General features: G+C 40.3%; 2 protein-coding genes across 2 annotated transcripts; both read right to left on the minus strand.

Annotated features, from left to right (window-relative positions):
* Positions 1–1,854: 1,854 nt before the first annotated feature.
* On the minus strand, positions 1,855–15,315 carry LOC127801543 (E3 ubiquitin-protein ligase UPL3). The gene is made up of 18 exons (XM_052336769.1): positions 14,125–15,315; positions 13,732–13,842; positions 13,512–13,628; positions 13,239–13,409; positions 12,997–13,158; positions 9,742–9,987; positions 9,221–9,342; positions 7,649–9,068; positions 6,362–6,457; positions 4,299–5,873; positions 3,961–4,185; positions 3,755–3,859; positions 3,535–3,615; positions 3,356–3,424; positions 3,135–3,263; positions 2,903–3,025; positions 2,578–2,794; positions 1,855–2,302 (listed from the first exon to the last, which is right to left on the minus strand). Exons 1-17 carry the CDS (start codon positions 14,992–14,994, stop codon positions 2,729–2,731), a joined length of 5,688 nt encoding a protein of 1,895 aa, XP_052192729.1. The 5' UTR covers positions 14,995–15,315; the 3' UTR covers positions 1,855–2,302; positions 2,578–2,728.
* An 8,019-nt stretch (positions 15,316–23,334) lies between these two features.
* On the minus strand, positions 23,335–24,681 carry LOC127802226 (uncharacterized). Its single transcript, XM_052337938.1, has one exon. It carries the CDS (start codon positions 24,679–24,681, stop codon positions 23,335–23,337), a length of 1,347 nt encoding a protein of 448 aa, XP_052193898.1.
* Between the last annotated feature and the right edge of the window lie 1,531 nt (positions 24,682–26,212).

A 26,212-nucleotide genomic window follows, 5' to 3' on the forward strand; every position in this document is an offset into this window, starting at 1 on the left:
TATAAAGTATCTTGGAATTTTTCATTATCAATTAAATAAATATTATTAATAAAAAATTTAAATAGACAATTTAAATTATTAATTAGGTCATGTATAGATATATAATATCTCAATGAATTAAAAATAAATTTTTTTATAAATATTATTAATCAAAAATATTTATAATATTATTTTTTATTAATTTCTCAATTATTAAAAAATAAATATTAATGTATAGGTTTTTAAATGTTAATTAAGATTTAACAGATTACATTTGCAAGACTATAAAAGAAAATTAATACATAGTAAAAAAAAATAAGTTAAAATTTATATTTTAAAAGTTTTGTTATCACTGTAAAAATTAAATTTAAAGATCAAAAATTAAAAATTTCAAATAAATTTTTAATTAATATTGAAAATTCCATGTTTCTTCACATTTAGAAGTTTTAATTTATATTTATAATTATAATTTATAAATAAATATATAATATAATAAATATTCTTATTTTAATAATTAATCAATCATTACTTTTAATTTAATGCAAGACCTGAATATTAATTAAGATTTAAAATATTACATTTTCAAGACTAATATATAATTTTTTTAATATTAATTAAAATTTAATTTTTAAATTTATTTTGATTACACCTCCGTGCATCACTGAAAACTAGTAATAATAATAATATATATGTGTGTGTATATATATATTAGTTAATTAATTTTAAGTAATAATTAAATTAGAATTATAATCAATCGATCGTGATTCTTAAGTCATTGAATTGAATATCAATATTTTAGTTCATATTTAAAATTTTCAAATTTGAAATCAACCCAGTTAGAGGCTCATTTAGACTTTTGCTAAATCTAATTGAAATTCCCTTGCACTCCATAAGTGTTGGTATAATTTTTATTATTTTCAATAAATAAATAATAATATTTCAAAAATAAAATTACAAAAAAGGTCATAAAATAACACAATCAATCAAAAAAATAAAATAAAAAACATAATAATTATAAAAATAAACTCTCTAACTATAACTGCTCATTAGACAAGACTATATAACATATAATTTCTTTCTCACAATAGCTCCACCTTATGGTATAAGAAATCAATTATCAAATTAAATGACAAAAAAAAATTAACAATGCATTGGCTTAAGAAATAATACGGCACATATATGATTACAAGTCTTAAATGTAGAGGACAAAAGATAAAAGACATCATTAGGTTAGGCATCTCCTTACAAACAAAACAAAATAATAGAATAAGTATTCATTTAGACTCCATCTTAATATTAGTTCTTAAAATCTTTAATATAAATCAAAACTAAATCTTAAATTGTAATTTTAAAATTTTCAAAGCAAACCAAACTAAATTAGCTAGTTTAATTTAATTCAACAATTTGGACCAAATGATGGTGCTGGGATCTCTTTTTTTTTTTTTTTTTTGCTTTTAATTTTAATTTTTCATTTTTTTTTAAAAAAAAAAGTTTTAATGAAAATTGAAGGTTCTAGCAAACAAAACAAAACGAGGGGAGGGGGGGGGGGGGGGGGGGGGGGGGGGGGCCTCCCGTTTCGACACGCCTTCCCATTTAAAACAAATTGCAGTGTTCAGCTCAGCGAGTTTTATGCCCCAACAATCCAGTCATGTTAGTGCACATTTTGATGATATGGCCTTGAGCCAGCACCATCCTTCTCTCTCACCAAATATCCAGACATCATGGGCCTAGCTGAAATGCACAAGGATCAAGTATCATATGCCTCGTAGCTGAAGGCTGAAGCAATTAAACGCATTCAAATGAACACCAGTTGATCCACCCCCCCAATATAGATATGATATCCCACAGCCATCTAAATAATGTGACAATGCAATGCAAGCATGCCATCAACTAAACTTTTTATTTGGTTCCTTGAGTGTGTAGTTGTACGCATTTATGCCACAGCCAAGACATGGTAGGAGCCAAATAAGTCCCAACCACATCACAGTCATTCTCCAAAGAAAATAAAACCAACCTTTTCCCCTTTCATCTTGCTCTACACTAGTATTTATTGTTTTGAGAAAAATGATCAGAGGAACATACACCGCTTGTATTTATGAGCAGAATGAAAGGTTTGAGAGAAGAGACATGACTGCACATGTATTCTTCAGCCATTTTAAGTTGTTGAATAATGATAATCATAAAATTCCTATTTATTTACAGGCATATGGAGCAGAAGCGCCCCCCACCCCCCCGCCCCACCCCCAAACAACAAAATCCAGTCTCCAGAGAAGCTCCTTGATCATCTTCCCCAAGTACGTCACTCAAATGGCATTTGAGGAACCTGATTTGGAATCACAAATAAAAGCTGGTAAGACCAGATTGTCCAAAGAATATTAAAGAATCATTCATTCAAAATATACAGGGAAGAATGAATGGAAGGAATTTTTATATCATAATTAAATGCAGAAAATATCTGAAGACAAGATCTGGGAAAATCAAATAGTTTTTGTTGCAAAATAAGCTTTGAAATAATATAATGATTACACTATTATTATTACCGAAACACATGTAAATCCCAATATGACCTACTAACTACAATAGTATACAAAAACAAACCTTCAAAATGCTGCCAGTACCCAAAAGAGGCTGTAATTTCAGCACGGACAAATGCTACTTGCTCCCACCGCCAAAATTAGTCATTTCATCACGAGCACGAAAGTTTTCCAACATAATACTATGCACAAATTAATTGGTTAGTTTGGAAAACTCATGACAAATCAAACGATCCCTGCCCTTCACTTATTGCATAGAGTAGTTTCTTGTACATAACTTCCTGTTTAGGGAAGAAAATCTGTCAGTACCTTGGGACAGGAAAAATTATTTACGCTTATTTTAGTTCTTTTTCATTAAAAATTAAAATTTTATTCTCTGAATATTGTACCTTGGTAGAATAAGGAGGAAGTTTGAGGTAATTAGCACATGTCATTACACTTGGCAAGTCATCATCTACAGATTCTGATAATCCACTTCCATCAGTTGCTGTGTTAACAGTTGTCGATGAATGCTGCATCCAAGTATTAAATATTCAAACATAAACACCACAAACAATGCAATAACCAATCAAACCAACATAAAATCACCAAGTCCTTTGATGAAGTTGTCCGGGTCCATACCTTCCTCACAATTGTCAACTTCGGGTTTAACACTGCCAAACCACCAGGTGGAAGCCGAGGAGCACCAGTAACAAACTGACAGAAAGCTCGCTGCTGTTCTGAAGTGAATTCTCCCATTATCTCAAGCAACTAAATACAGCCACCAACAAACCATATTAGCTTACGAAAGGAACAATATCAAAGACAATTTCCAAAAATTAAATCCTGAATGAGGAAAATACATTAACAATTGCAGGGCTCTTGGCATTATATCCATGATCAAATTTTATGTGATCAGCAAGTGTCTCAGCCTGCAAGAAGAGAAATTTGACATATATTGTAATATTAACCATGCAAGTACAAGCCAAATATAAGTTTTAATAGCACTCTTGTCCATAAGACCAGAGAGGAGAAATATTACCTCCCACAGCTCTCTACGGCCACAAAGCAGATAGTCCAGTTCATGTGGAGAAAATATTTGCAGAGTAGAGATGTCAAAGACCTGACAGTTCCCAACACAAATGTTTAAAAAAAGGTAACAAAAACCCAAAAAAACAAGAAAGACTATGCACATAAAGAACCATCCATAAGAGACATCCCCTAGAAACTACAACATTATACAAAGTGCGAAAGTTAGTTACTTGATTGAACCCAGCTCTAAATGCTTCCATTTGCCTCGTAATTCCAGTCTTAACAGTAGCATCAACCACCAAGGATATGTACTCATCCAAGTTATTGATATCCGCCTAAAAGATACAACAAAGTAAAAGGCCGATTAATGTCATCATAAATAACATGACATCAAGGTGGCGATAATATAACAATACAAGGACGTGATGTGAAGTACATTATCTTCAACTGGTTTCAGAACATAATCTGGATAGCCAGGCAGCGTGAAATCCAAACACAGATCCTCAAATGAAGTCCCACGCAATTGTAAATCTGCAACTTCTTTAGAAGTATGCCCACCAATTGATTCAAGATACAGTTTCCTGCAGACAAGAGCTTGCAGTTCTTGCAAAGTCCTCCCAAGCTCAGCATCAAAAGAAAGAATGTCATGCAAATCAAGCTCCTGCAATGAAATGGAGAATTCTAAATGTAGGGAACAAAAAAAATAATATAGCATTTGCAATCTCTAAAGCTGCATCCTTTTCAATCTGGATAATAAGAATGGACAGTGAATACCTGTCCAAGAACAAGCTTATAAAAAGCTGTTGACATTGGCAGGTCCAAAAGTCTCCCATCTTGAAGAGCCTTGGCCATCACACGCCCAAGTAGCCGGAAATATTCAACTACTTTCAAGAATTGGCCACCATCACAGGCATCAATATTTGGGGACCAAGGACGAGGGAACAACCCAAGACGAGCCTGGACAAAATCACCATCACTTGCTGATCCTGGTAGAGTCTCATGACTGATTGTCCCATTTTTGGGTTCATCATCTACTGCCATTAAAGGTTTGTCTGAAATAGTATTTGACCTCCACATTTGAAGTCCAACTTTTTGCAATTCATGGCTTAAAAGGGTGTAAAACTCCAAAGTAGGACCCAAACCAGTACCAACTTCACCAAAATATTCTACTTCAAGCACAGCCTTTTGGCTCGAATACATCTCCATAACTTTTGTAGCAGAATCTAGAATGCGATTACGAGATACACGCACTTTTTGGCGTTGTAACCTCCCAACCCTAACCTCTCTTTCACTGATTGAACCTTGACTATCCACACCCTGTTGCTGCTGTAGCCGATTCAAAGCCCTAGACAACCCAAAAGCAGTGGAATAGAAGTACTGACGTCGAGTCTCAAAAGGAAACAAGAATGGGCATGCTCTTGTCAACTGATAACACCATGACGGAAGACTTCCACTGCAAAGTGCAAGAGCATCCTGGATTTGTCGAGCTAGTTTTGGAGTGAGTTTACTATTAATAAATTCCTCAGAAGGAATCCTGGTTCCACTGGAATTAAGTTCATCTAAACTTGAAATCTTTCCTTCAGCAAAAGTGTCAGTCACTGCCTGGACTCTTAATCGAGGTGCAAGCTGGTTCAAACTCTCCAACACACGCAGCAGTGCTAGTATATTATAAGTAGAATTGCTTCTTTCTAAATCACAAGGAAGTTCCCCCTGCAAAATACTATCAAGAAGTGATATTCTATGCAAAGAAGAATCAGTGCTGGAATTTGGCATGGACCCTGCTTTGGCAGACTTAGATGTAACGGTAGAATTTGATGCTCCAGCTGAACCCCTATCACTCTGGCTGTCTGCCCTTTGGTATGTTATAGTATAAACATCACTCCACAACCTACTTCCATCACTAGATACAAAATCATTTCCTGTAAATCTCTCCTCATCGTCCTCGTCTAGCACAAGCTGGCGTTGGATAGCCTGATAGATGGTCAAGTGCCTGTTAAGCTGCTTCCCACCTGCACAAAAAATGAGTCTGGGAGGATCATTGGAACCAAATAGGGGACGCCCATGCCGATCTCTTCCACCCCTCACACCTCTACCATTTGTAGATGCAAGCCCAGCCATGGCAGCAGCAGCAAATGACATTGCACCTCTTGAACCAAATGAGGACCCACTCCTAAATTCGGTATAATCTGAGCCTCTAACTGAAGTTGCCTTGCTACTAGAACCAGAAGCTGGATTGGACTGGCTTTCACTTGCTGAAGGTGCAACAGAACTATCCTCACCTGGATCACCCAATTTCACATCGTGTACTCTCTCCGGCATGCAAACAGGGAGAGAATGATCTCCCAGGACCTGAAAATATGACAAGCAAGAAACTCATAAGGTCAAATTTAATTAACTGAGATTGCCATTTACAAATTGCATGTTTTATCTCAGGATTCCAAATAACCATGCAAATATAAACCAACCCTCTTTTTCTACCATCCCCATTATACAAACACGTGCATGAGAAAACCAACTGTTATATTCCAGCTTTTAGTGTGTGTTAGGAAGAGAAGTGCTTCCAATTTGTTAAAACATTTGGGTTCCGTTTACCGCCAATATGACTACCATGAGCAATAGTTGCCAGATTCATGTCCTCAAAATGAATAATAAATCCAGTCACTAAAACTACAAGTTTCAGTATTAGGGATCTCTTTCCTTTTAGGGCACAAGTGCTACCAATCTAGTAACCATTGGTATAATTTGATGCTACCTATAAATACCAGGGGCAATAAAAACATTCAGTGAGCCATCACAAAATTATTTCATCTATAAACCAGAAATTTTCCATCACGTACATCATCGTGGTCATCTTCATCTTCATCTGTGATATCATCATCTTCAATCACCAATGCATCATCAATCTCTACAGGAGATACATCCAGATCCTCATCCTACATATCAAGTCAATATAAGTTCATATAGGAGAACAAAAAGGACAATACCAATAAAATAGATAGCAAGATTTCTTTCTATAATCTTGACTTGCTACACCTGTCTGGCTCAGCAGAAAGGATAGAAAATACAATTAAGACCGGTTGCATGATAAAACCAGTGTCCAAAGTATATAAATACAGTTTACCTCATTTATCATGTTTATGTACTTATTATCTAGACGGATGACTTGAAAGAGATGAGAAATTCATGAAAATTAGCATCCAGATAATAACATGAGCCAGAAGGTTGGAAATCCACATGGATAGAAAGAGAGAGAGAGACCTAACGTCTTAAAAAGTAGCATCACCTTCTTTGCATTAAAGCAACATCTGAAAGGTTATAGTTCTGCTTTATACTGACTGGGAATGTAAATAACAGGAAATTGTACACATTTTAAGTCAAAATATACGAGAAAGGAAAACCACTAAATATAAGATCTTCTAGAATACCTCATGGCTGGCTACACAAAGACAAATAGCAGCTGACAACAAAATGTGGAAAGATGGACAGAAGTCTAATGGAAATCCTTTCAGCCCCATGAGTTCTTAAGAGTTTGATCGGTGACGGAAAACCCTTGTCTTCCCCATGAATGTCCAAGATCACATCAAAAGGGTTTTGTCCTTGAAGATTATCCAACAGATAAATATTTGCCCTAGTTATTGAAATAACAACAAAGTTGAAACCTTGCTGACCTCATCAACTCCATTTCCAAAAGTTCTGAAATGACCATGGAAGGTCACAACAGAATGTTCCTTTTGCACGAGGCACCAATTTGGGGCTCCAATTCCAACAGACAAACATATCGTCATTGACTCCCAAGATCTAATACTATGCACAACATTAGCTTATAAAGAGTGATATCATCTAAGTCAACCAATACAATAAGAGAAACCTCCAAATCAGTACAGAACCAGGTAACCAACATCATCAAAATCTCCTCCACATTAACAAACAAAATCTTGCATATGTAATAGCTACTGAGAAATATTAAGTTCATAAGGAACACACCAAAGCTAGCAGAGAGGTGGCATACTAATCAGAAATGAATGACAGAGTAACCAAATATGGTTCAATTAAACAAAAAAATCCTCAACCATGCTGAGAATATGTATAAGATATTTCCATGGTGAATAGGATCTAAAGCATACCTCAGAACTCGAGTCTCCATTTACAGTCTTCATTTGTGTATCTTTATCTAGTGCTGCTCTTCTAGATGCAGCATTTCTTGTTTGAGGTCCCTTGGCCTCCTCTTGAGCAGACTTCAGAACAGCCTTACCCTTTCCCTTTGATGAGCTAGCATTTTGATCTTGTGATGACTCCTTTTTAGTTGTGTCTCCAATATTAACAGAGGATCTAGATCTAGTAGAATGGCGACGAGTAGTAGAAGCTGGAGTGGATGGCAATGAAGCACCAGCTGTGGCAGTTCCTGTCCCAGACTCACAGTTCCCACCAGACACTGAAGGCTTCGGCCCAGATTCACTTCTTTGAACTCTGGGCCAGAGGAAGTCCTCCACAGCTGCTAAAATAGCTAATGGATCAATTAACACAATATTGTTAGAATAATCACGTAGTGATTTTTCTCCTTGTGCTCTACATAAACGCAACTTAAATGGCTGAGACAATGCACTAAGACCAGATGACATTCGCGAATGTCCACTAGATGATCGAGAAGTGTGGCTCAGCACAACAGGGAAGCGCTCCAAGGAGGATAAAGCATCCTGAAGCTTCTGAACTAAGATGCTCATTGGAGCCACATTTCCTTCATCAATGCTAGAAGGGAGAGCAATTGTAATGAATTGCTTGTATCTTATGAGCGCTTGCTGACGAAGCTTGGGAAGGTTAACTTCTGAAATTCTCTCTTTGGAGAAGCATCCACAAGAAAGATAGTTCAGTAAAGCAGCCACAACTCCACTCCCAATGAACTCAAAAGTGGACACACCATCTCCCTTGCTTAGTTCTGCAAGTATCTCAGATATCACACTTACCAAGTTCTCCTCTTTACTAGCAGAAAATTCAGCGAACCAAGACCCAGAGGCTTTAGACTTCCCTTTTGATTTAGTCTTTTGATCATCAACACTAGAATTCAACTTTGTACACAGATTCTTCAAATGTAGAAGATCATCAGTAACTCCAACTTCAATGGCCCCAGGATCAGAAGGAAAATATTTATCTTTGAAAGCTTTGGCACATGCACTGACGGCCATACGAAGACTTGAGTTACTGGTAGGAATTTCAGCTGAGTTTGGAGGTGTACTGATAGTTGGAACTGGACTGTTTGAATCTTCAGCAGAATGTGGATCTGCATTGAAGTTAGCACCACGCCGTCGATATCGTCTACGTGATGAAGATCCAGGAATAGAATCATTGTCCTTCTCATTGGATGATGGCTGGGATGAAGCACTACCAGAAGACCCAGCTAATATAAGAGCATCCACTGCATGAACTACCCCTTCCCTCACAAACATATTGGAGAAAGTCCCAGGAAGTTTTTCCATCAGAATCTCTGCTATTTGAAGTGCAGGAACCAAGACTTGTGGATCTTTCCATGCTAAAACTCCAGCTAAGAAACTGCACATTTTTTTTTTTTTTTGAAGAGGGGGGGGGGGGGGGGGGGGGGGTTGAGAGAGACAGAGAGAGAGAGAACCCTATCAACATCCAACAATTGCTGCAAAACACACAAACACGCACATATTATGCATGCAATTTACAGATTGCAATACCTGGATATGTTTGTGACGCTTATTAGAGTCTTGATCATATCTGCACTGCTAAAGTACATCAATTTTCCAATGATTGCAAGACATTTGTGCCGCACAGGACCATTCACACAAGGCCCATATATCTGCTTGACAAACAAACAATAAAGTATTTAGTAAAACCAGTAATTAGGACAAGATGGATGCTAAGATGAATGTGTAGCCATACAATAGAAGACAAAATTAGAAGTAAGATTATTCGTAATAGGGTCAGACTGATATGAGAAGAAGACCAATAGAGGCTCATGTAAGAGAAGTAGAAAAATGAAACACAGTGAGCAAAAGAGGTAGAGGAAGACCAAAAGACTTGGTATAGGACACTTAGGTTTGATATTGAGCATATGGGCCTTACAGAAGATAAGGCAATGGATAAATGAATAGAAAGTAAGAATTCATGTAGCCAACCCACATAGTGGGATAATGGATTGGCATGTTATTGTAGTAGTAATTAGGATAAGAACAAACCACATTCTTGGAAAACAAACCTGAATTAGAACTGGAAGAAGATCAATTCCAAATTGCTGCAGAAGTTCTGGCTGATCATTTAATAACTTCTCCCGAGCTGAAACCTCAGTTACACTACCATTCATGTCTTCTCGCTGGCCAGAACTGCTCGCAGGTGACTTCTTCAAGTGGGATCCTTTAACAAGTGTTGTGCTGGCTGGAAGAGATATTGTCCCTTGAGGCAGTGGCGGAAGAAGCTCATTTGCAAGATTCACGATCTCAAAAATCTAAGCAGCATAATGAAAATGAGAAGAATTCGGATAAGTAACAAACCAAAAATTAATAAAAATAATAATTAACAAGCCAACATAACCAGCAAGATACTATGGAAAAAATGTATGACAATACATGTTCCAACCATTATGTAGAACCACCAATTTTCATAACCTAACATTGTTAACAGAACAATCATATGCAACAACCAACGGCAATAAATCAATAGTCCAGTTAATGAAATATTTAACTAAACCAACTCTTTCAAGTTTCCTCGACTACTTGGTGTCCACCTGTCACAACCCCGCTGCGGCGGTAGCTGCGTTTACCACAATTCTGAGGGAATTGCGAAAGAGATAGCAAGGAATTAGAAAGAGAGAGAGAGAGAGAGAGAAATAGACGAGAGAGACAGAGGAAGAAAGAGAGAGATAGTAGCTGGAAGAGAATATTCTTGATTATTTTTGCATGCCTTTACACTGCACGGTAGGGTCCTATATAAGGACGTTTGGAGGAATTATTCCCCTGACAGATGGGGCCCTCTTCCTTAACCATGTAACAGCTTGATTCTAACCAACCTGCTGATCCCACTAGCACCTAAGGCTACAGCTGGAAGGAACTTACAATTAGAAGGTCTTAATTAGCAAAAATTTAAAATTACTCTTGGTAAACTGCCGGCATGACACCACCATATGGTTATAGATACTATTGTGCTCTATCAAAAGCATAATCCAATATTCAAGCCTGGGAGTTGCCAAATCCAATGCCCAAAGTTGCACATCCAACAACTCCCACCAGTGATGGAGAGGAGGAGGAAGAACAAAGCAGAGGAAGAAAACTGAAGATGGGATACAGTTATCAAACAATATGTCAACAGTCAAGCTTTTATTTTTTTTTAATTGAAGGCAAAAACTGAACCAAAAACCAAAAAAAAAAAGTGAAAACAGAAAACTCTCAAACAGCCCCTCAATATTGTTTCTTGTAGCATTATGTACATCTTCAAAATGTCCCATGATCCCAAAACCAAAAACACAAACACCAAACCCTTAATTTCACTTGTGGGGCTGATTCCATGGATTTTAACTTGTCAATCATCTCTATCCATAACCATATATCTTCTACAAGATCATCATATTCCATGACATTTTTCCAGAGTTCCCCACAATTTTTTTCTTTGGTCTTCGGTCTTCCTCTACCTTTTTTGTTATGAATTTCTTTCAGTCTATCACAAGTTCTTTTATTACTCTTCTTTTCACATACTCAAACCACCCTAAACATATCTCTGTCATCTTATTTTCAATAAGTGCCACTTTAAACTTATTACAAATATCTTCATTTTTAATTGTCTTTTTTTATGGTCGCTCATCCACCTTGACATCCTTAGCTCTGTTATACTCATTTTTCACTTGTTAATACTTAACTAACCAACATTCTATGTCAGACAACGTTAAGTATTTTCACAGTTCTATAAAGCTTTTTTTCATGTGGCATATTGCAGGAAATATGCATTAGTTGAAGTAAGGTGCATTCTATATCTTATTTATATATGGCATATTGCAGGAAATTTGCATGAATTATTTATGGCAGCACATTGGCGTGATTCCTTGCATGTATTGCTGTGCAATAGAGATGCATGACTATGCTGACATGTTGGATGTGAGGGGTTCATGGCTGTATGTGAGACTTCCCTTGTGCTAGCCTAGTGAGAAAATGAGCCCAATGAGGAGCTGTATAATACCAAGGGTGAAAGTATGAGATTTCTCTTGAGCCAAGCTATGGTCACCTAGTGGCACAGTCCATGTGGGGAGAGAATTTGGACAGATGAGGGTGGGAGTACGAGGCCAAACCTAGGGGCGCACCCAAGGGTAAAATAATTATATAAGTTTGGGAAAGAGCTGCTATCATGTTGTGTGCGCTTGTGCAGTGGCTGTGTGTGCACACCTTAGTGAACTCGTGCCATGTGCATCTCAACATTTGAGATTAAGGTGGACTTAGTATACAGGGGGTTTAGGGGGCTCTTAGTATGTATTTTGAAGACCATGTTGAAAAATGTATTAATTTAAGGAACCATGGTGATGTATGGTAAAGCATGTTATGAATGAAATGAAGCATAACATTACAAATTATATGTAGAATCTTTACATTGAATGCTCGGCATGAAGTAGCCACATTAATTGAAACCTTATGCCCAATGTATTATGAGTTAATATGGGACAAGTGTGAGCTGATACCAGGTTAAAGTCAATTGAGATATCAGATAAGAGATAATAGGCAACAAGGACAGTATACTATGGACCAAAAAGAAGACTGGGTCCGCTCTGAGTAGCACAGTCAACTATGGGATCAGTTGTCTAAATCAAAAGGGAAATGACCTTGACTAAGAGGAGGGGCAGTCAACTATAGCGTAATTGCCACCTAAAGGATCAACTGTTGAAGGGAAAGATCAACTGCCCACAACAAAACACAAGAAGATCAACTGTACAAAGGGCAATCCACTATGGGGTTGTTGAGATGAAAGAGAATTTGAGGGACTGAGTCGGGGAGTGTATGCTTGAGTCTAAGACAAGTACAGGACACATCCTGGAGAGAAAACCGAAAGGAAATAAGTAAAGTCCCTAGTCCCCAGCTAAGAATTTCCCTATAACCCAGACATAAGTCCTGATGGATGTAGGTGGTCACAAGTAAAGTCCCTAGTTCTGAACCTTAAGGTCAATCTCGTGGATGTAGGTGGTCACAATTGTGTCGTATTAGCCTATGATTGGGAGGCATACAAAGGTAAAAGGCAGAGTGCTATAACTACATGGTGATAGATACAAGTTTGAGAAATATTGTACACACTACACAGGACTCCAAAAAAGTAATACAGTAATAAGAGAATATTGTTTTTTATATCAAATTATCCAATAACGCCAACCATCTGTAAATCCAATCTTGTGCACCAAAGAAAAATTGTGGACACCAATAAGGTTATTCCAATGTGTGTAAGAGAACAACAAATTTTAGCAAGAAGAGGAAGAATAAAATACCTGCTCTGAGGGTCTACTTAAGGCAGGTGACACAGATGTGCTACCAACAAGGCTAGAACCTGATAGTATATCTTTAAGAATACCACTGATCCCAAGGAGAAGTAGAGCTTTGGCTCCAAGAGGAGACCCACTTGCACATGTTGAAAGCAGCCGGATCAACCCCTGCATGCCTTTTAATCAAAAGTGGATTCTAGATGCACAAAGCACATTAACTTGAAAAAGAAAAGAAGAATTGAATCTACCGTGTATGTTGGTGTGCTTAGAGATGCTTGAGCACCTCCAGAATTACTTGTTGAAATGAGTGTGGCAGCTTGTGTAACAAGTCCATGATTACATAACTCGTCGAGCTTATCTGGAGATGATGCAAACGCCTCAGCAATTCGAGTCAAGCAGACAGAAGCATGCTCTACTACCTACAAATGTGAGAAAAAGCACATAGAACAAAAAGAAACAATGTGAAGAAGAGGATAAGCAAATTATGCCTTTGACACTGAACTGAGAGAAGATGACCTCACCTTGCTGTCATGGTACTGAAGAAGATTAGTCAGCAAAGGAACAGCTTCCATCACAAAGTCAGCTGCATCTGAAGGAAGTTTCTTGCACATATTCGCTGCAGTAGACAATGCCACTCGCTGCAACAGAGCACCAGAAGAGAAATATCAATAGACAAGGCTTCAAAATGGATAATCTAACACACAATTAACTGAAAAATTAATGACAACGCCGATAAGCTACCTGGACTCCAGTGGAGAAGAAGTCGAGATATGAAAGCACTGCCATTAGGGCACCTTCCCTCAAACAAGCAGTAGGGTGTTCCTGAGATATTTTCTTTAGAGCTTGAAGCGACTGCAGACATGAAAACAGCAAGGAATCGAGAAAGTGAGAGAGAGAGAGAGGCAGCATGAATATTATAAAGCAAAACTTAGAAGGTTTAGTTTCTGCCAATTTCTACCAATGTGACAAATTATTGTGGTAATAGACATACTGCTATCTGGGGAAAAAAAATGCATCAGTTTCATTAGGGGGGAAAGAAGGCAACTGATTGAAACTTATCACTATGTGCATTCCAGTTCCCATCCTATATCCCAGCAGCCCCTTTTTTCTTTCCTTCTTAATTTATCAGCTCACCTGTTCAGCCAAGTCCATGTACTCAATCGTCAACAATCGAGCAACAAAGCAAGAAACAGCACCATAATGCACAACCGCAGCACAAGAAGAAGGAAGCACATCACACAGATGAGTCAGCGCCCTGGCCGCTAAAAGCATAATATCCGGATTGCTCTCGTGGTTAAGCAGCCCAACGAGCACTGGCACAAAAGAATCCACGGAGAAAGTACTAAGTGATTCCTCAGTCCCAATCGACAACATCTCACAAAGCTGAGTCAACGCCTCGACTTGTCGCCCTTCCTCTCCGTCCGCTCGCAACCCAGACAAAATCTTCTTTAGCCTCCCACTCTGGTGGGACGAAGACGCGGATCCCATTGCCGATGATGGAAGCAAATCATCCAATCCCGCCCCCAGTTTTCGAAGAAGCCCCTGAAGTGCACTGCTAGCAGAGGTCAAATTCTGGTGCAAAATCCCAACTCCGCCTTCGCTCTCGTTGTCATCGTCGTCTCTACCGCCACCGTCTATGTTCAACTCTAGGCTCCTCTCGGCGTCCCTCTCTCTGTCTCTAACTCTAACTTCCTGCTCCTTCTCCTTGCCCTTGTCAGAATTGTCGTGGCTCTTTCCGCGTCGGCCACCGGACTCGCGACGGCCACCAGAGCCAGAACCCTCGTTGCTCGAATCCATGGGAGCAGCAGAAGAAGCCAATGAGTCTTGTGAACGAGTAAATCGGGACCGAGTCGAGACGGCGGTGGTTGCGTTAGTAGCAGTGGGCACTGAAGACAAGGCGGCGGAGAGACGAGCTCGCTTGGCTGAACGGGTGACGGGACCAGAGGATGAAGAAGAAGGGGCTGATGAGGTGGCCTCCGCCCGCTTCCGGCTCCGAGTTTCCATACAAAACCCCAAACCCTCTCGAGACCGCGAACCCTCTCGCCGATTACCGGCGATCAAACCCTCCCCGATCGCAACCACTTCTCATCGTCCAATTCGCAAACCCTAATTCCCAAATTCAATCGAGAATCAACAAATCCCAATCTCCACTTAGAGATCGATTTCCCTGAATTCGTCACCGGTCGAGCAGATTCAGAAGATTCAATTAAGAATAATAACCGGCAGAAGAAGAGAAGAGAAAAAGGGGGACGAAGGTGAATAGAAAACCCTAAAATTGTAGAGAGCGAAATCCCAATGCTATGCTTTGCTCTACTTTCTTTATGCTGTTGCTATATGATTCTGCGTGCTTTCTATTTTATTAATATTATTATTATTATTATTATATTATTATTGCGTTTTCGTCTCTACTGGTATCTTCATACAATGGATGTGATCTTTGAACGGCGGTGAATGCCTTCTAGGGACAACCGTCTTCAATCGGCTTGAGTTTGGGTTTTTTTTTTTTTTTCATTGTTGATAAGATAAATTGTATAGAAATCACATTTGATTTAATGCATTTACATTTACATTTTTTGTATTTTAAATTTAATTTAAAATAAAAAATTGTCAATTTTTTTGTTGGTATGCACATTTCCTCTGCCCAATTTTAAGATTGCCCTAATGACTTATTTTTGCTTCTTATTACATTAATTGGATTAGTTAAATAAAAAAATTACCACGAAAAATGTGTGAATTCCAGTCAACAAATAATTCATTGTCGGTGAGTGAGAAACGAAAAAAATAAGAAGACAACAGAAAAAAAAAAATAATGATAATTACAGAATATCCTAAATCTATCTTTATCTAAATAGTTTAAATCTATACACGCGAGATATGAAATGCACCCAAATGGGTTTGATCATATCTATCTTCTTCTTTTTTATTGAATCAAACACATATGAATTCATTTATATAAGTTTGATTGATCTCTCTTCTTTGATCGTTATTGTTTTTTTCTTTCCTTTTCAATTAGTTTTTTTTTTTTATTTGATGATAGAACCAAACTCATCTATATTGGTTTCAAATAGGTTCAATTCAAATTCATTGCATTGTTCTTCTTTAGCCACTCATCACTTTAACCTGTTTAAAATAGTATCTTCTTTCATCAGCAACCAACTTTAACCTTATTTTGTTTATATTTAATTGTGATTAAATTTACATTTAATTTACCTTTTTTAACTTAATTCAATTCAATTTAGATTTTTCGGTAAAGTTGTTAAAACATAAAGAGTGTATGCGCAAAAAGTCAAAATCATAGGGACTTTTAAGGCCAATTTTAAAATATATGAGATCTCTGCGCCAATGAGTCGGATCGTATGAAGTGTCTACATAATTTATTTCTATTAATAATATTAGATTTACCCAAAAAAATTAAAAATCAAGTTATTAAAAATACAGGGGGGTTGTGGTGTCTTCTTGTGTAGGTCACGAGGATATCGAGGATTCTAATTTGGATTCGAATGCCTTCTTACCAAGGAGGTTACTTACCTTGATAAAGATATAGTCAAGGCATTTATGAGTCGATTCAAATTATTAGAGAATGAATATTGTTATTGTTGTGCCATCGAAAATGAAAAGAGGAAAAAATTAAAAAAAGTTTTTCAAAAAGGAGAAGGTTGGCTTCAAGGGCCAGCCCCACCAGGCAAATGCCCGCGGCAAGCTAGCCGCAAGGGCTAGCCTCGCGGCACCCTGCCGCGATGTGCATGCGGCTAGCTGGCCGCGAGAGCCAACCTTGCGGCCAGCAGGCGCTCGCGGCAACTGCGAGCTAAGGCCGCAGCCAGCCTTGCGGCCAAGATGGCCGCAAAGGCAGGATTGCGGTTGCCTGCCGTGAGCCATGGCCGCGGCCAGCCTTGCGGCCAAGCTGGCCGCAAGGGCAGGCTCGCGGCACCCTGCCGCGAGCCAAGGCTGGCCGCGAGGGCCAGTCTCGTAGCCACCTCCCCCTTCTTTTATTTTTGACCCATTCAACAACCACCACGTGTCGACACCAGACACCCTTGAGAATCGTACCCTATAAATACCCATCTATAGAACATTAATGGGGACCTCAAAAAACTTTGGTAAAATCTGGACACTTTGAATACACTTTTACTATTTTTTCGTGAAGATTCATCGAGATTCGGGACTGACTTTGGCATTGGAGGGTCTTCGTGGGGAAGATTCCCGCGAGTCTTCTAACCCATTTTCTCAACATTAACAGGACCGAATCTTTGTGGCGAAAACCTAGCGGTGAGGGAAAAGTCTTGCAGCGAACCTAGCGACGAAGGTAAAGTCTTGCAGCGAACCTAGCGGTGAGAGCTAGTGGCAAGACCTTGTGGCGAGAGCTAGTGGCAAGACTTTGTGGCAAGAGCTAGCGGTAAGAGCTAGTGGTAAGACCTTGTGGCGAGAGCTAGTGGCAAGATCTTGTGGCCAGAGCTAGCGGCGAGAACTAATGGCAAGACCTTGTGGTGAGAGCTAGTGACAAGAACTAGCGACGAAAGCTAGTGGCAAGACCTTGTGACAAGAGCTAGTCGCAAGAGTTAGTGGCGAAAGCTAGTGGCGAGAACTAACGGCAAATCCTAGCGGCGAGCATCCTAACGGCAATCTCCCTTGAAGCAACATCTCTTACGGCAACCTAACTTCACCCGACACCGAGCTCGAGTGGACCCCACATCATAAATTTTAATTATTATATTTTGATAATAACAATTTGGCGTCGCCTGTGGGAAACGCAACAAATAGCCAATTTCAGCACAAAATGCCGAGAGAGACAAGATCAGCTAGTTGGACGAGCCCACTCGAAGGAGCGCTCATACCAGGACGGGAGCCACGAAAAGCTCCCACCAGGTGCACTCTACAGTACCAGGATTTTCAGTAGATCACCCTAACAACGAAGTGCGTTTTGGGAACTTTCATGTGCTTGAATGCAACCATACCACCGGACTAGGGGACGTGGAGTATTCAGAGCAAGGAAAAGCACACCTAACTGGATTGAGGAGATACGTGACAGGGCGAGAGGAACAAGTCCCCCATGCAGTGCCCGCCAGTCTGGAACCACGCTCATTTGGAATGTCCAATGAGGAGAATATGAGAAAACTACAGGAAATCATTGCTCTGTTATGTGAACTAAGGCCGGACATTCACATTCCCCACATGGGACAAATCGATACAAGGGTAGAACATCGGAGATCCCAAGGCAACCCTTCAAGAGCCATTCGACAGGGGATAAGAATCAGAACTCCAGGGCTGAATAGTCAAGTCCCGGAAGTAATGAACTCGAGAAGAAAAAATAACATGAGGGCAAGAAAAGCTCCCACGTATAGAGAGACAACAGAAAATACCTATTCGGGAGCGCCTTATGACCCATCTCTCGGCCAAAATGAAGGGAAGCAAGAAACACTTAGTGTGTCCGACATTAAACACCTCATAGAAGATGTGCTAGAACAGAAACAAGTAATGATGATACCAAAGGTAACTCTCTCAAAAGGGTTCCCTCTATCTAAGGAACTCCAGAGGCGACCAGTGCAACCAGGGTTTGAACTACCACAACTCTCGATATACTCAGGAAGGGAGGACCTCGAGAAACACTTACAACATTTTGTCGTAATGGCCGTGTTACATGGATGAAATGAGGTCACTAGGTGCAGGGCTTTCCTACTCTCCCTGGCAGGACAAGCTCAGCAGTGGTTCACTGAATTACCGCCATGACATATCCGATCATTCAAACAGTTGAAGAAAGAATTCTTAAATGCATTCTCCGTCTATCTCCCGAAGAAGAAGAATGCAATATATCTAATGACCTTACAGCAAAAGCAGAATAAATCCCTGAAGCAATACATCGAGCGATTCAGAGCCACGATGTAGGAAGTAAGAGATCTTCCAGTCGGGTTAGCAGTGTCAGCCCTACTAAATGGAATTACATACGCCCCACTTAGAAGATCCTTAGCTTTCTCGGAGCCAAATTCAGTGACTGAGTTGTTCGACCGAACAGAATAGTTTTCACCCAAATGGAAATTTTGGACGCAGGGGAAGGTAATAAAAGAAGAAGGGAAACCCAGCCCGAAATGCGGAGGACCTTACAAAATCCAGAAGATGATAGACTCCAACAGGTGCACACTACCGACACCACAAAGCAAGGCGATAGGAAAAGCTTGGAACACCGTGCACCTCGAGAGGTACTTCCCGGCTTTTGCCCCAGGGGAAGGGACGAAGCACGAGACATAGAGTTAAGCCTATCGTCAGAAGCGTTACTCAACCCGGTTAGAGGCAGGAATTGTCTTTAAATTTTCCATTGTAACAACACCCCCTATAAATAAAAGAATATATCCCATGTATTCCCATGGAGTAGGTAAAACTATAAGCTGAACCACGTAAAATCTACAGGAGCCCAGATTATTTGTATGTGTCTTGCAGGTATAGCGGCTCAAGCACAGCTCGCTTCCAATAGGTCAAGTCGCCTAGCAGCAATCTGGTGCCAATGACCAAGGGTTGGCCCAGGATTACCAGAACATTCGATGCCTATGCCCGCAGACTCACCCGGATCCCTCGTTTGAGTTCGGTGTTATCCTTTTTGGCTAGACCCCACTCCTTGGTTGATCTAATGCCTAGGTCTCCTGGCAAACTCGGATATCTGGTAAGAATCCCGTGCTGGACCACTGGCCAAACCCAGATTCCCTGAGGTAGACTGGCCCTAGGAAGGCGAAAAAGAAGTGAAGTGATCACCGGATAGCTCCAGCATAAGACCGCTCCCGAAGGTTAAGTCGCCTAGTGGCAATCTGGTGCCGATGACCACGAGCTGGCCCGGGATTACTGGCCAAACCCAGATCCCCTGAGGTAGACTGGCCCAAGGAAGGCATGAAAAGATAACAACCCTATGACAACTCTGCCATGACCCCGCTTATCAGAGTTGAGTCATCCAGTCGCAATCTGGTGCCTATGACCACGAGTCAGCCCGGGATTATCAGAACATCCGATGCCTATGCCCGCAGACTCACTCGGATCCCTCGTTTGAGTTCGGTGTTATGCCTTTTTGGTTAGACCCGACTCCTTGGTTGATCCAGTGCCTAGGTCTCCCGCTTAGAAGTGATTACCTGTGTGTTGGCAACGTGTACAGTTCTTACAGAATCCATATGCATCTTTGAAAAGGGATGGCCAATATAACCCCGCGTCTAAGACCTTTCTAGCAGTACGTTGTGGACCAAAATGACCACCACATGCAAGAGTGTGACAGAAATGTAGGACAGATGCAAATTCATGATCAGGGACACACTTCTTAAGGACTTGGTCACTACACAAGCACCACAAATATGGATCATCCCATACATATTACTTAGCTTTGCTTTTAAATTTATGTAATTGTGCTTTCTTAAAATGTGCAGGTATTTCAGAAGCAACTAGGAAATTTACCATGTCAGCATACCAAGGTTCAGTACCATGTAAGTGATAAAGCAACTCATTTGGAAAATTATCTCTGATAGGATGATGATCCATGTCAGACGAGTCGGGAGAAGTAGGTATCCGGCTCAGGTGGTCGGCTACCAAGTTTTCAGCTCCACTTTTGTCTTTGATCTCAATATCAAATTCCTGGAGTAGCAGCATCCACCGGATAAGCCTAGGTTTTGCATTGTGCTTCTTCAGAAGGAACTTCAGGGCTGCATGATCAGAAAACACAATAACTTTAGATCCCAATAAGTATGATCAAAATTTATCTAAAGCAAAGACAATGGCTAAGAGCTCTTTTTCAGTCGTGGTGTAATTGGCTTGAGCATTGTCCAGGGTACGTGAGGCGTAGGCAATGACATGCGACTTCTTATTCACCCGCTGAGAGAGAACGTCACCTACTGCAAAGTTTGAAGCATCACACATGAGCTCAAAGGGCAACTCCCAGTTGGGTGGCTGGATGATCGGTGGAGAAGTCAATCGCCTCTTAAGTTCCTTGAAGGCTTGCTTTCATTGTTCATCAAACTTGAAATCCACATCTTTTTGGATGAGGTGGGATAATGGAATGGCAATCTTACTGAAATCTTGGATGAACCTCCTGTAAAACCCTGCATGGCCAAGGAAAGAGCGTACTTCCCGCACAGACGCGAGGTAAGGTAAAGAAGCAATGACATCCACCTTGGAACTATCGACCGCGATACCTTGTCTGGAGATAACATGACCTAAGACTATGCCCTGCTCAACCATGAAGTGACATTTTTCATAATTCAAAACAAGGTTTTTCTCAACACACCTTTCCAAAACTTTACCCAAGCTAACCAAGCAGTCATCAAATGAGGTGCCATAAACAGAAAAGTCATTCATGAATATTTCCATACAATGCTCAAGAAATTCAGAAAATAAACTCATCATGCACTGTTGGAACGTATCTGGAGCATTACATAAGCCAAATGGCATCCTTCGGTAGGTAAAAGTGCCAAAAAGACAAGTGAAGGTGGTCTTTTCCTAATCCTCTGGTGCTATGCATATCTGAAAATAACTAGAAAAGCCATCAAGAAAACAATAATGCGATTTACCTGCTAACCTTTCCAACATTTGGTCGATGAATGGAAGGGGAAAGTGATATTTTCTGGTTGCTTGGTTGAGCTTCCTATAGTCGATGCAGACCCTCCAGCTGTTCTGCACTCTCATGGGCACTAGCTCATTTCTTTCATTAGCCATCACTGTGAAACCTGTCTTCTTAGGGACGACCTGCACTGGACTCACCCACTTGCTATCAGATATAGGATAGATGATACCAGCCGAAAGTAACTTACTTACCTCTTTCTTGACCACATCTAGGATGATGAGATTGAGTCTCCTCTGTGGCTGCCTCACTGGTCGGGCTCCTTCCTCTAAATGAATCATGTGCATGTACAAAGAAGGACTAATACCTGGTATGTCTGCCAAGGTCCAGCCTATTGCTCGTTTGTTCCTCCTGAGTAGGTCCAGCAATCTCTTCTCTTGGTCAGGGCGGAGGTTGTTGGCTATGAGCACTGGCAACTTCTCTCCCTCCTTCAAGTAAGCATACTTGAGGTTGTCAGGTAAGGGTTTGCACTCCAAGGCAGGTGGCTGTTGGATTGAAGGCAGCAACCTGTTTGTGTTTAAGTCAAGAGAACCATCTGCTTGCATGACATTCTCAGCAAGGGAAACATTCACCATGGAAGGCTCATGAGAGTCGTGTAAGGTAGTGGGATGCGCATGCTGAAAACTCATGTCAGATTCAGAAAGATTTAAAAACTCATCTATCTCAGAACAAGCGACACACTTACTGAATCCATCATGATAATCAGGGCAATGCACACTATCAGGAAAGTCATGGATGGTGGGGAACTCAGAAACAAAGTCAGCAAGATCAGCACATGCAACATCAACCATCAAGTCAATAAAATTAACATGCCAGGAGGAATGATCTTTTGAAGGATACTTCATGGAATCAAGAATGTTGAAATGGATAGTATTACCAGCAAATTCCATAGACAAGGTACCCTCATGCACATTAATTATTATCCTATCAGTTTTCAAGAAAGGTCTGCCTAGTATCAATGGTGCATGTCCAAGTTTGTTATCATCTTCCATATTTAAAACATAAAAGTCAGCTGGGAAGATAAGATCCTTAACCTCAACCAGCACGTCCTCCAAGACTCCCGTGGGATAGGCCGTGCTCCTGTTAGCTAGCTGGACTACCACTCCTGTGGATTTCAATGGGCCAACCTGCAAGGATTCATAAACAGACTTAGGCATTACATTAATGGAAGCACCCAAATCTAGCAAAGCATTTGTGAATTGCAGCTCTCCTATGATGCAAGGAATGGTAAACGTCCCTGGATCTTTGCATTTCAAAGGCATGGCGGGCTGGATTAGGGCTGAGACATTCCTTCTAAGGTTGACCTGCTCATTTCCCTTCAGCTTCCTCTTGTGGGTGCACAAGTCTTTGAGAAACTTGGCATACTTGGGAATCTGTCTGATGGCCTCCAAGAGTGGTATATTGACTTCGACCTTCTGAAAAGTCTCCATGATCTCCTTATCCAACTCAGCTTCAGACCTCTTCTTGTTTTGAGTGGCTCTATGGGGAAAAGGCAATGGATTGGTGTAGGGGTTCTCTCCCTTGACCTGATCATTGTTGATGTGTTGATTGGCCCTTTGAATTGAGAGGGGCTGCGACTCTTCTTTTCTACCGGTTTCTTCTTGTGCCTTCTCTGAAACATTCATTTCTTTACCACTACGCAGCATGATCGCACTCACATTTCCCTTTTGATTGGATATTGGCTATGAAGGTAGCTGACCCGAGCCTTGACTCCTTAGCTCATTTATGTTAGTTGCTAACTGCCTAATCTGTGTCTCCAAATTCTATATGGTGGTGTCAGTCCGTTGTTGGAATTTGAGAGTATTGGCAGATAATTGCTGCACTATGTCATCCAAGCTCAGTTCGGCCTTGGGTAATGTTTGTGCTTGTTGCTTCATTGGTGTGGCATTACTTTGACCCGGTGCATTGAACCTCTGCTGGAATGGTTGAGTTGAAGCACCCCTGTATCTGAAGTTGGGATGGTCTCTCCAGCCCGGATTGTAGGTGGGAGCATAGGGATCATACCTATTCTGTTGTGGCTGTTGCTGAAACGGTCTTCCAGGGAAGATTCCATTACATGATTCTGTGTTATCCTGCAATTGTGGGCACTGATCAGTTACATGTGAAGATAATGAACAAATGCCACATACCTGCGGGGGCTGGTTTCGATCAAGGGCTAACTGGCGAACCATTGAAGTTAGTTCTTCCAGCCTATTTTCTATTCTCCGTTGGTCCATAGGTGTAGCAAAACCAACCTCATTGACAGTCTTCATGGGAGTGTTCAACCTGGTACCAAATTGTTGTGCATTTTGAGCCATCTTTGAAATTAAGTCCCGGGCTGCAGCTGGTGTCTTTTCCACTAAGGCTCCTCCAGATGCAGCATCCACTAAGTACCTGTCAATGGGGAGCAAGCCTTCATAAAAATATTGAATGAGGAGCTGGTCACTTATCTGATGATGAGGACAACTAGCACACAACTTCTTGAATCTCTCCCAATACTCATGCAAGCTTTCTCCACCTATCTGTCGGATGCCACAAATGTCCTTCCGGATGGCTGTTGTTCTGGAAGCAGGGAAGAACTTCTCCAGAAATATTCTCCTCAGGCCATCCCAATTGGTAATGGCAGCTGGTGGCAAGTAATACAGCCAGTCTTTGGCAGCTCCATCAAGAGAGAAAGGGAATGCCCTTAGCTTTATTTGTTCTTCATCAACCCTTTGCGGCCTCATGGTGGAGCATACCACATGAAACTCCTTCAGATGCTTGTGTAGATCTTCACCTGCAAGACCATGAAACTTAGGAAGCAAATGTATCAATCCAGATTTCAGTTCGAAGATTGCCTCTAATCGAGGATAGTGAATACACAAGGGTTGATAATGCACATTAGGGGCAGCCAATTCTTTAATAGTTATGTTAGCATTATTCCCATTATTCCTATTCTCATTGCCATTATTTTCATTGGCGGCCATATCGATCAATTTAGGTTGGAACTCAGACACAGTATCAAAGACAATGGGAAAGACACTATTAGTCACTGTCCTATCTTGAGACCTAAGTTCTCTTGCTTGTCGCCTAAGGGTCCTCTCAATTTCTGGATCTAAATCAATTAGTTCACCCTTAGATGATCTGGTCATGCACTAAATATCAACAAGAGCAAAAATAAAACAAAAACACACAAGGAAATATCACATAAACACACCAAATATGGCAGAAAACAGAAAAGAAAAACAGAAAGAATGAACAAAGAAATAAAAGAATAGAGAAACAAAAGAGCAAAACAGAAAGAAAACAAAAAAAAGAAAGCAATAAAGAATGAAAGAGAATTAAAAAGAAACAAAAGAGCAGAACATAAACAAATCTTGTTATGGCAGAACAGATTGACGGTTCCTCGGCAACGGCGCCAAAATCTTGATCGAGGCTGTCAAACCGACCAGATTAGTGTATGTATTAGGACTGGTTTGCAGCTAGGATGCTCCCCAGGTCGTCTCCCAACGAACTGTCAAAACAAGATTAAACGAGGGGGGTTGTGATGAAAGCCGAACTTAAAAAAGCTCAAGAATGAAACAAAGATGAATTCTCGACCAACTAAAACGTAACCCGCTACAAACCCTACCTCCTTACCATGGTAATCCCCGTCTCACTTATGAAAATAATCTGTTTGGTTTGATTTTTGAAAAACTCTTCTACAACCGTAAAAGATTAAATCAAAACGAGCAATCGCTCATACAATTTATAATATACCGTTTCTTTCTAATCAAAGCCTCAACCGAGCACGTCAATCAAACCCATACAAAGATCATGCATGCATTCACACAACCGTGTAAAAGAAACATACATAAACTTAGAGAAGGAAAAGAAACGAAATCATCAATAAAAACATGAGAATCGAGTTCCAAACCAGATTCGACTATATGACCGAGACTCAAACCGAGCAAGGGGTACGGGAATGTAGCAGATTACAAGCAAATTAGCCTTCCATAGCTTCTAGGTTGAAATCGTGAGAATCCTCCAAAATCGGCCACCCTAATGCCTCTTAGCTAGCTCTTATTTATAGGGTTTTGAAAAAGAAAAACCTAGGCTAAATGGGCTTAGGGTTTTTTTAATACATATGGCCCATAATTTAATTAATTAAAAAGGGCCCAATGGATTCTAAATTTGCCCAAAACCAATAATGAAGTATGGTTGCCTCTTTTAGACTCGATGTCCGTCCACCTTGCGAAGCCCACTTGCGCCTTTATCGAAATAGCTCAAATCTGCGGCCCAAATCTGCCAAATAAGAATAAAAATAGTGTGAAGCCCAATAAAATAAAATAAGCACAAGACAAATGAAATAACCTAAATAGAGTGCAATGAAGATGGAATAAGAGGGATAAATATTATAAAATATGCGCGCCATCAGTCCAGTGCTATGCTCCCGAGCTAGACCCGACTCCTTAAGTTGATCCGGCGCCTAGGCCTCCCGGCAAGCTCGGACACCCGACATGAATTCCATAATGAAGTCTATCTATCAGGGGTATGGTTGCCCAGAGATAATTTGGTACTTCAGCCCCTGGTCGAGGTAAGATCCTTTTAGGCATTCTGAAACACTTGGTTGAGTCAAGGTGCTAGACCCAACTCCTTGGCTAATATTTTTACTCTTCAAATTTCGTCTAAAGACAAAATAGA

Source organism: Diospyros lotus, chromosome 5 (assembly GCF_014633365.1).
Source record: "Diospyros lotus cultivar Yz01 chromosome 5, ASM1463336v1, whole genome shotgun sequence".
Classification (NCBI taxonomy): domain Eukaryota; kingdom Viridiplantae; phylum Streptophyta; class Magnoliopsida; order Ericales; family Ebenaceae; genus Diospyros; species Diospyros lotus.

Coding starts and splice junctions, on each gene's coding strand:
- LOC127801543 (XM_052336769.1), bottom strand. CDS start 14,994: ATGGAAACTCGGAGCCGGAAGCGGGCGGAGGCCACCTCATCAGCCCCT. Junction 9,343..9,741: donor TTCTTCCAGTTCTAATTCAG/GTTTGTTTTCCA, acceptor TTTGTCAAGCAG/ATATATGGGCCTTGTGTGAA. Junction 6,458..7,648: donor ATGGAGACTCGAGTTCTGAG/GTATGCTTTAGA, acceptor CTTGATATGTAG/GATGAGGATCTGGATGTATC.
- LOC127802226 (XM_052337938.1), bottom strand. CDS start 24,681: ATGACCAGATCATCTAAGGGTGAACTAATTGATTTAGATCCAGAAATT.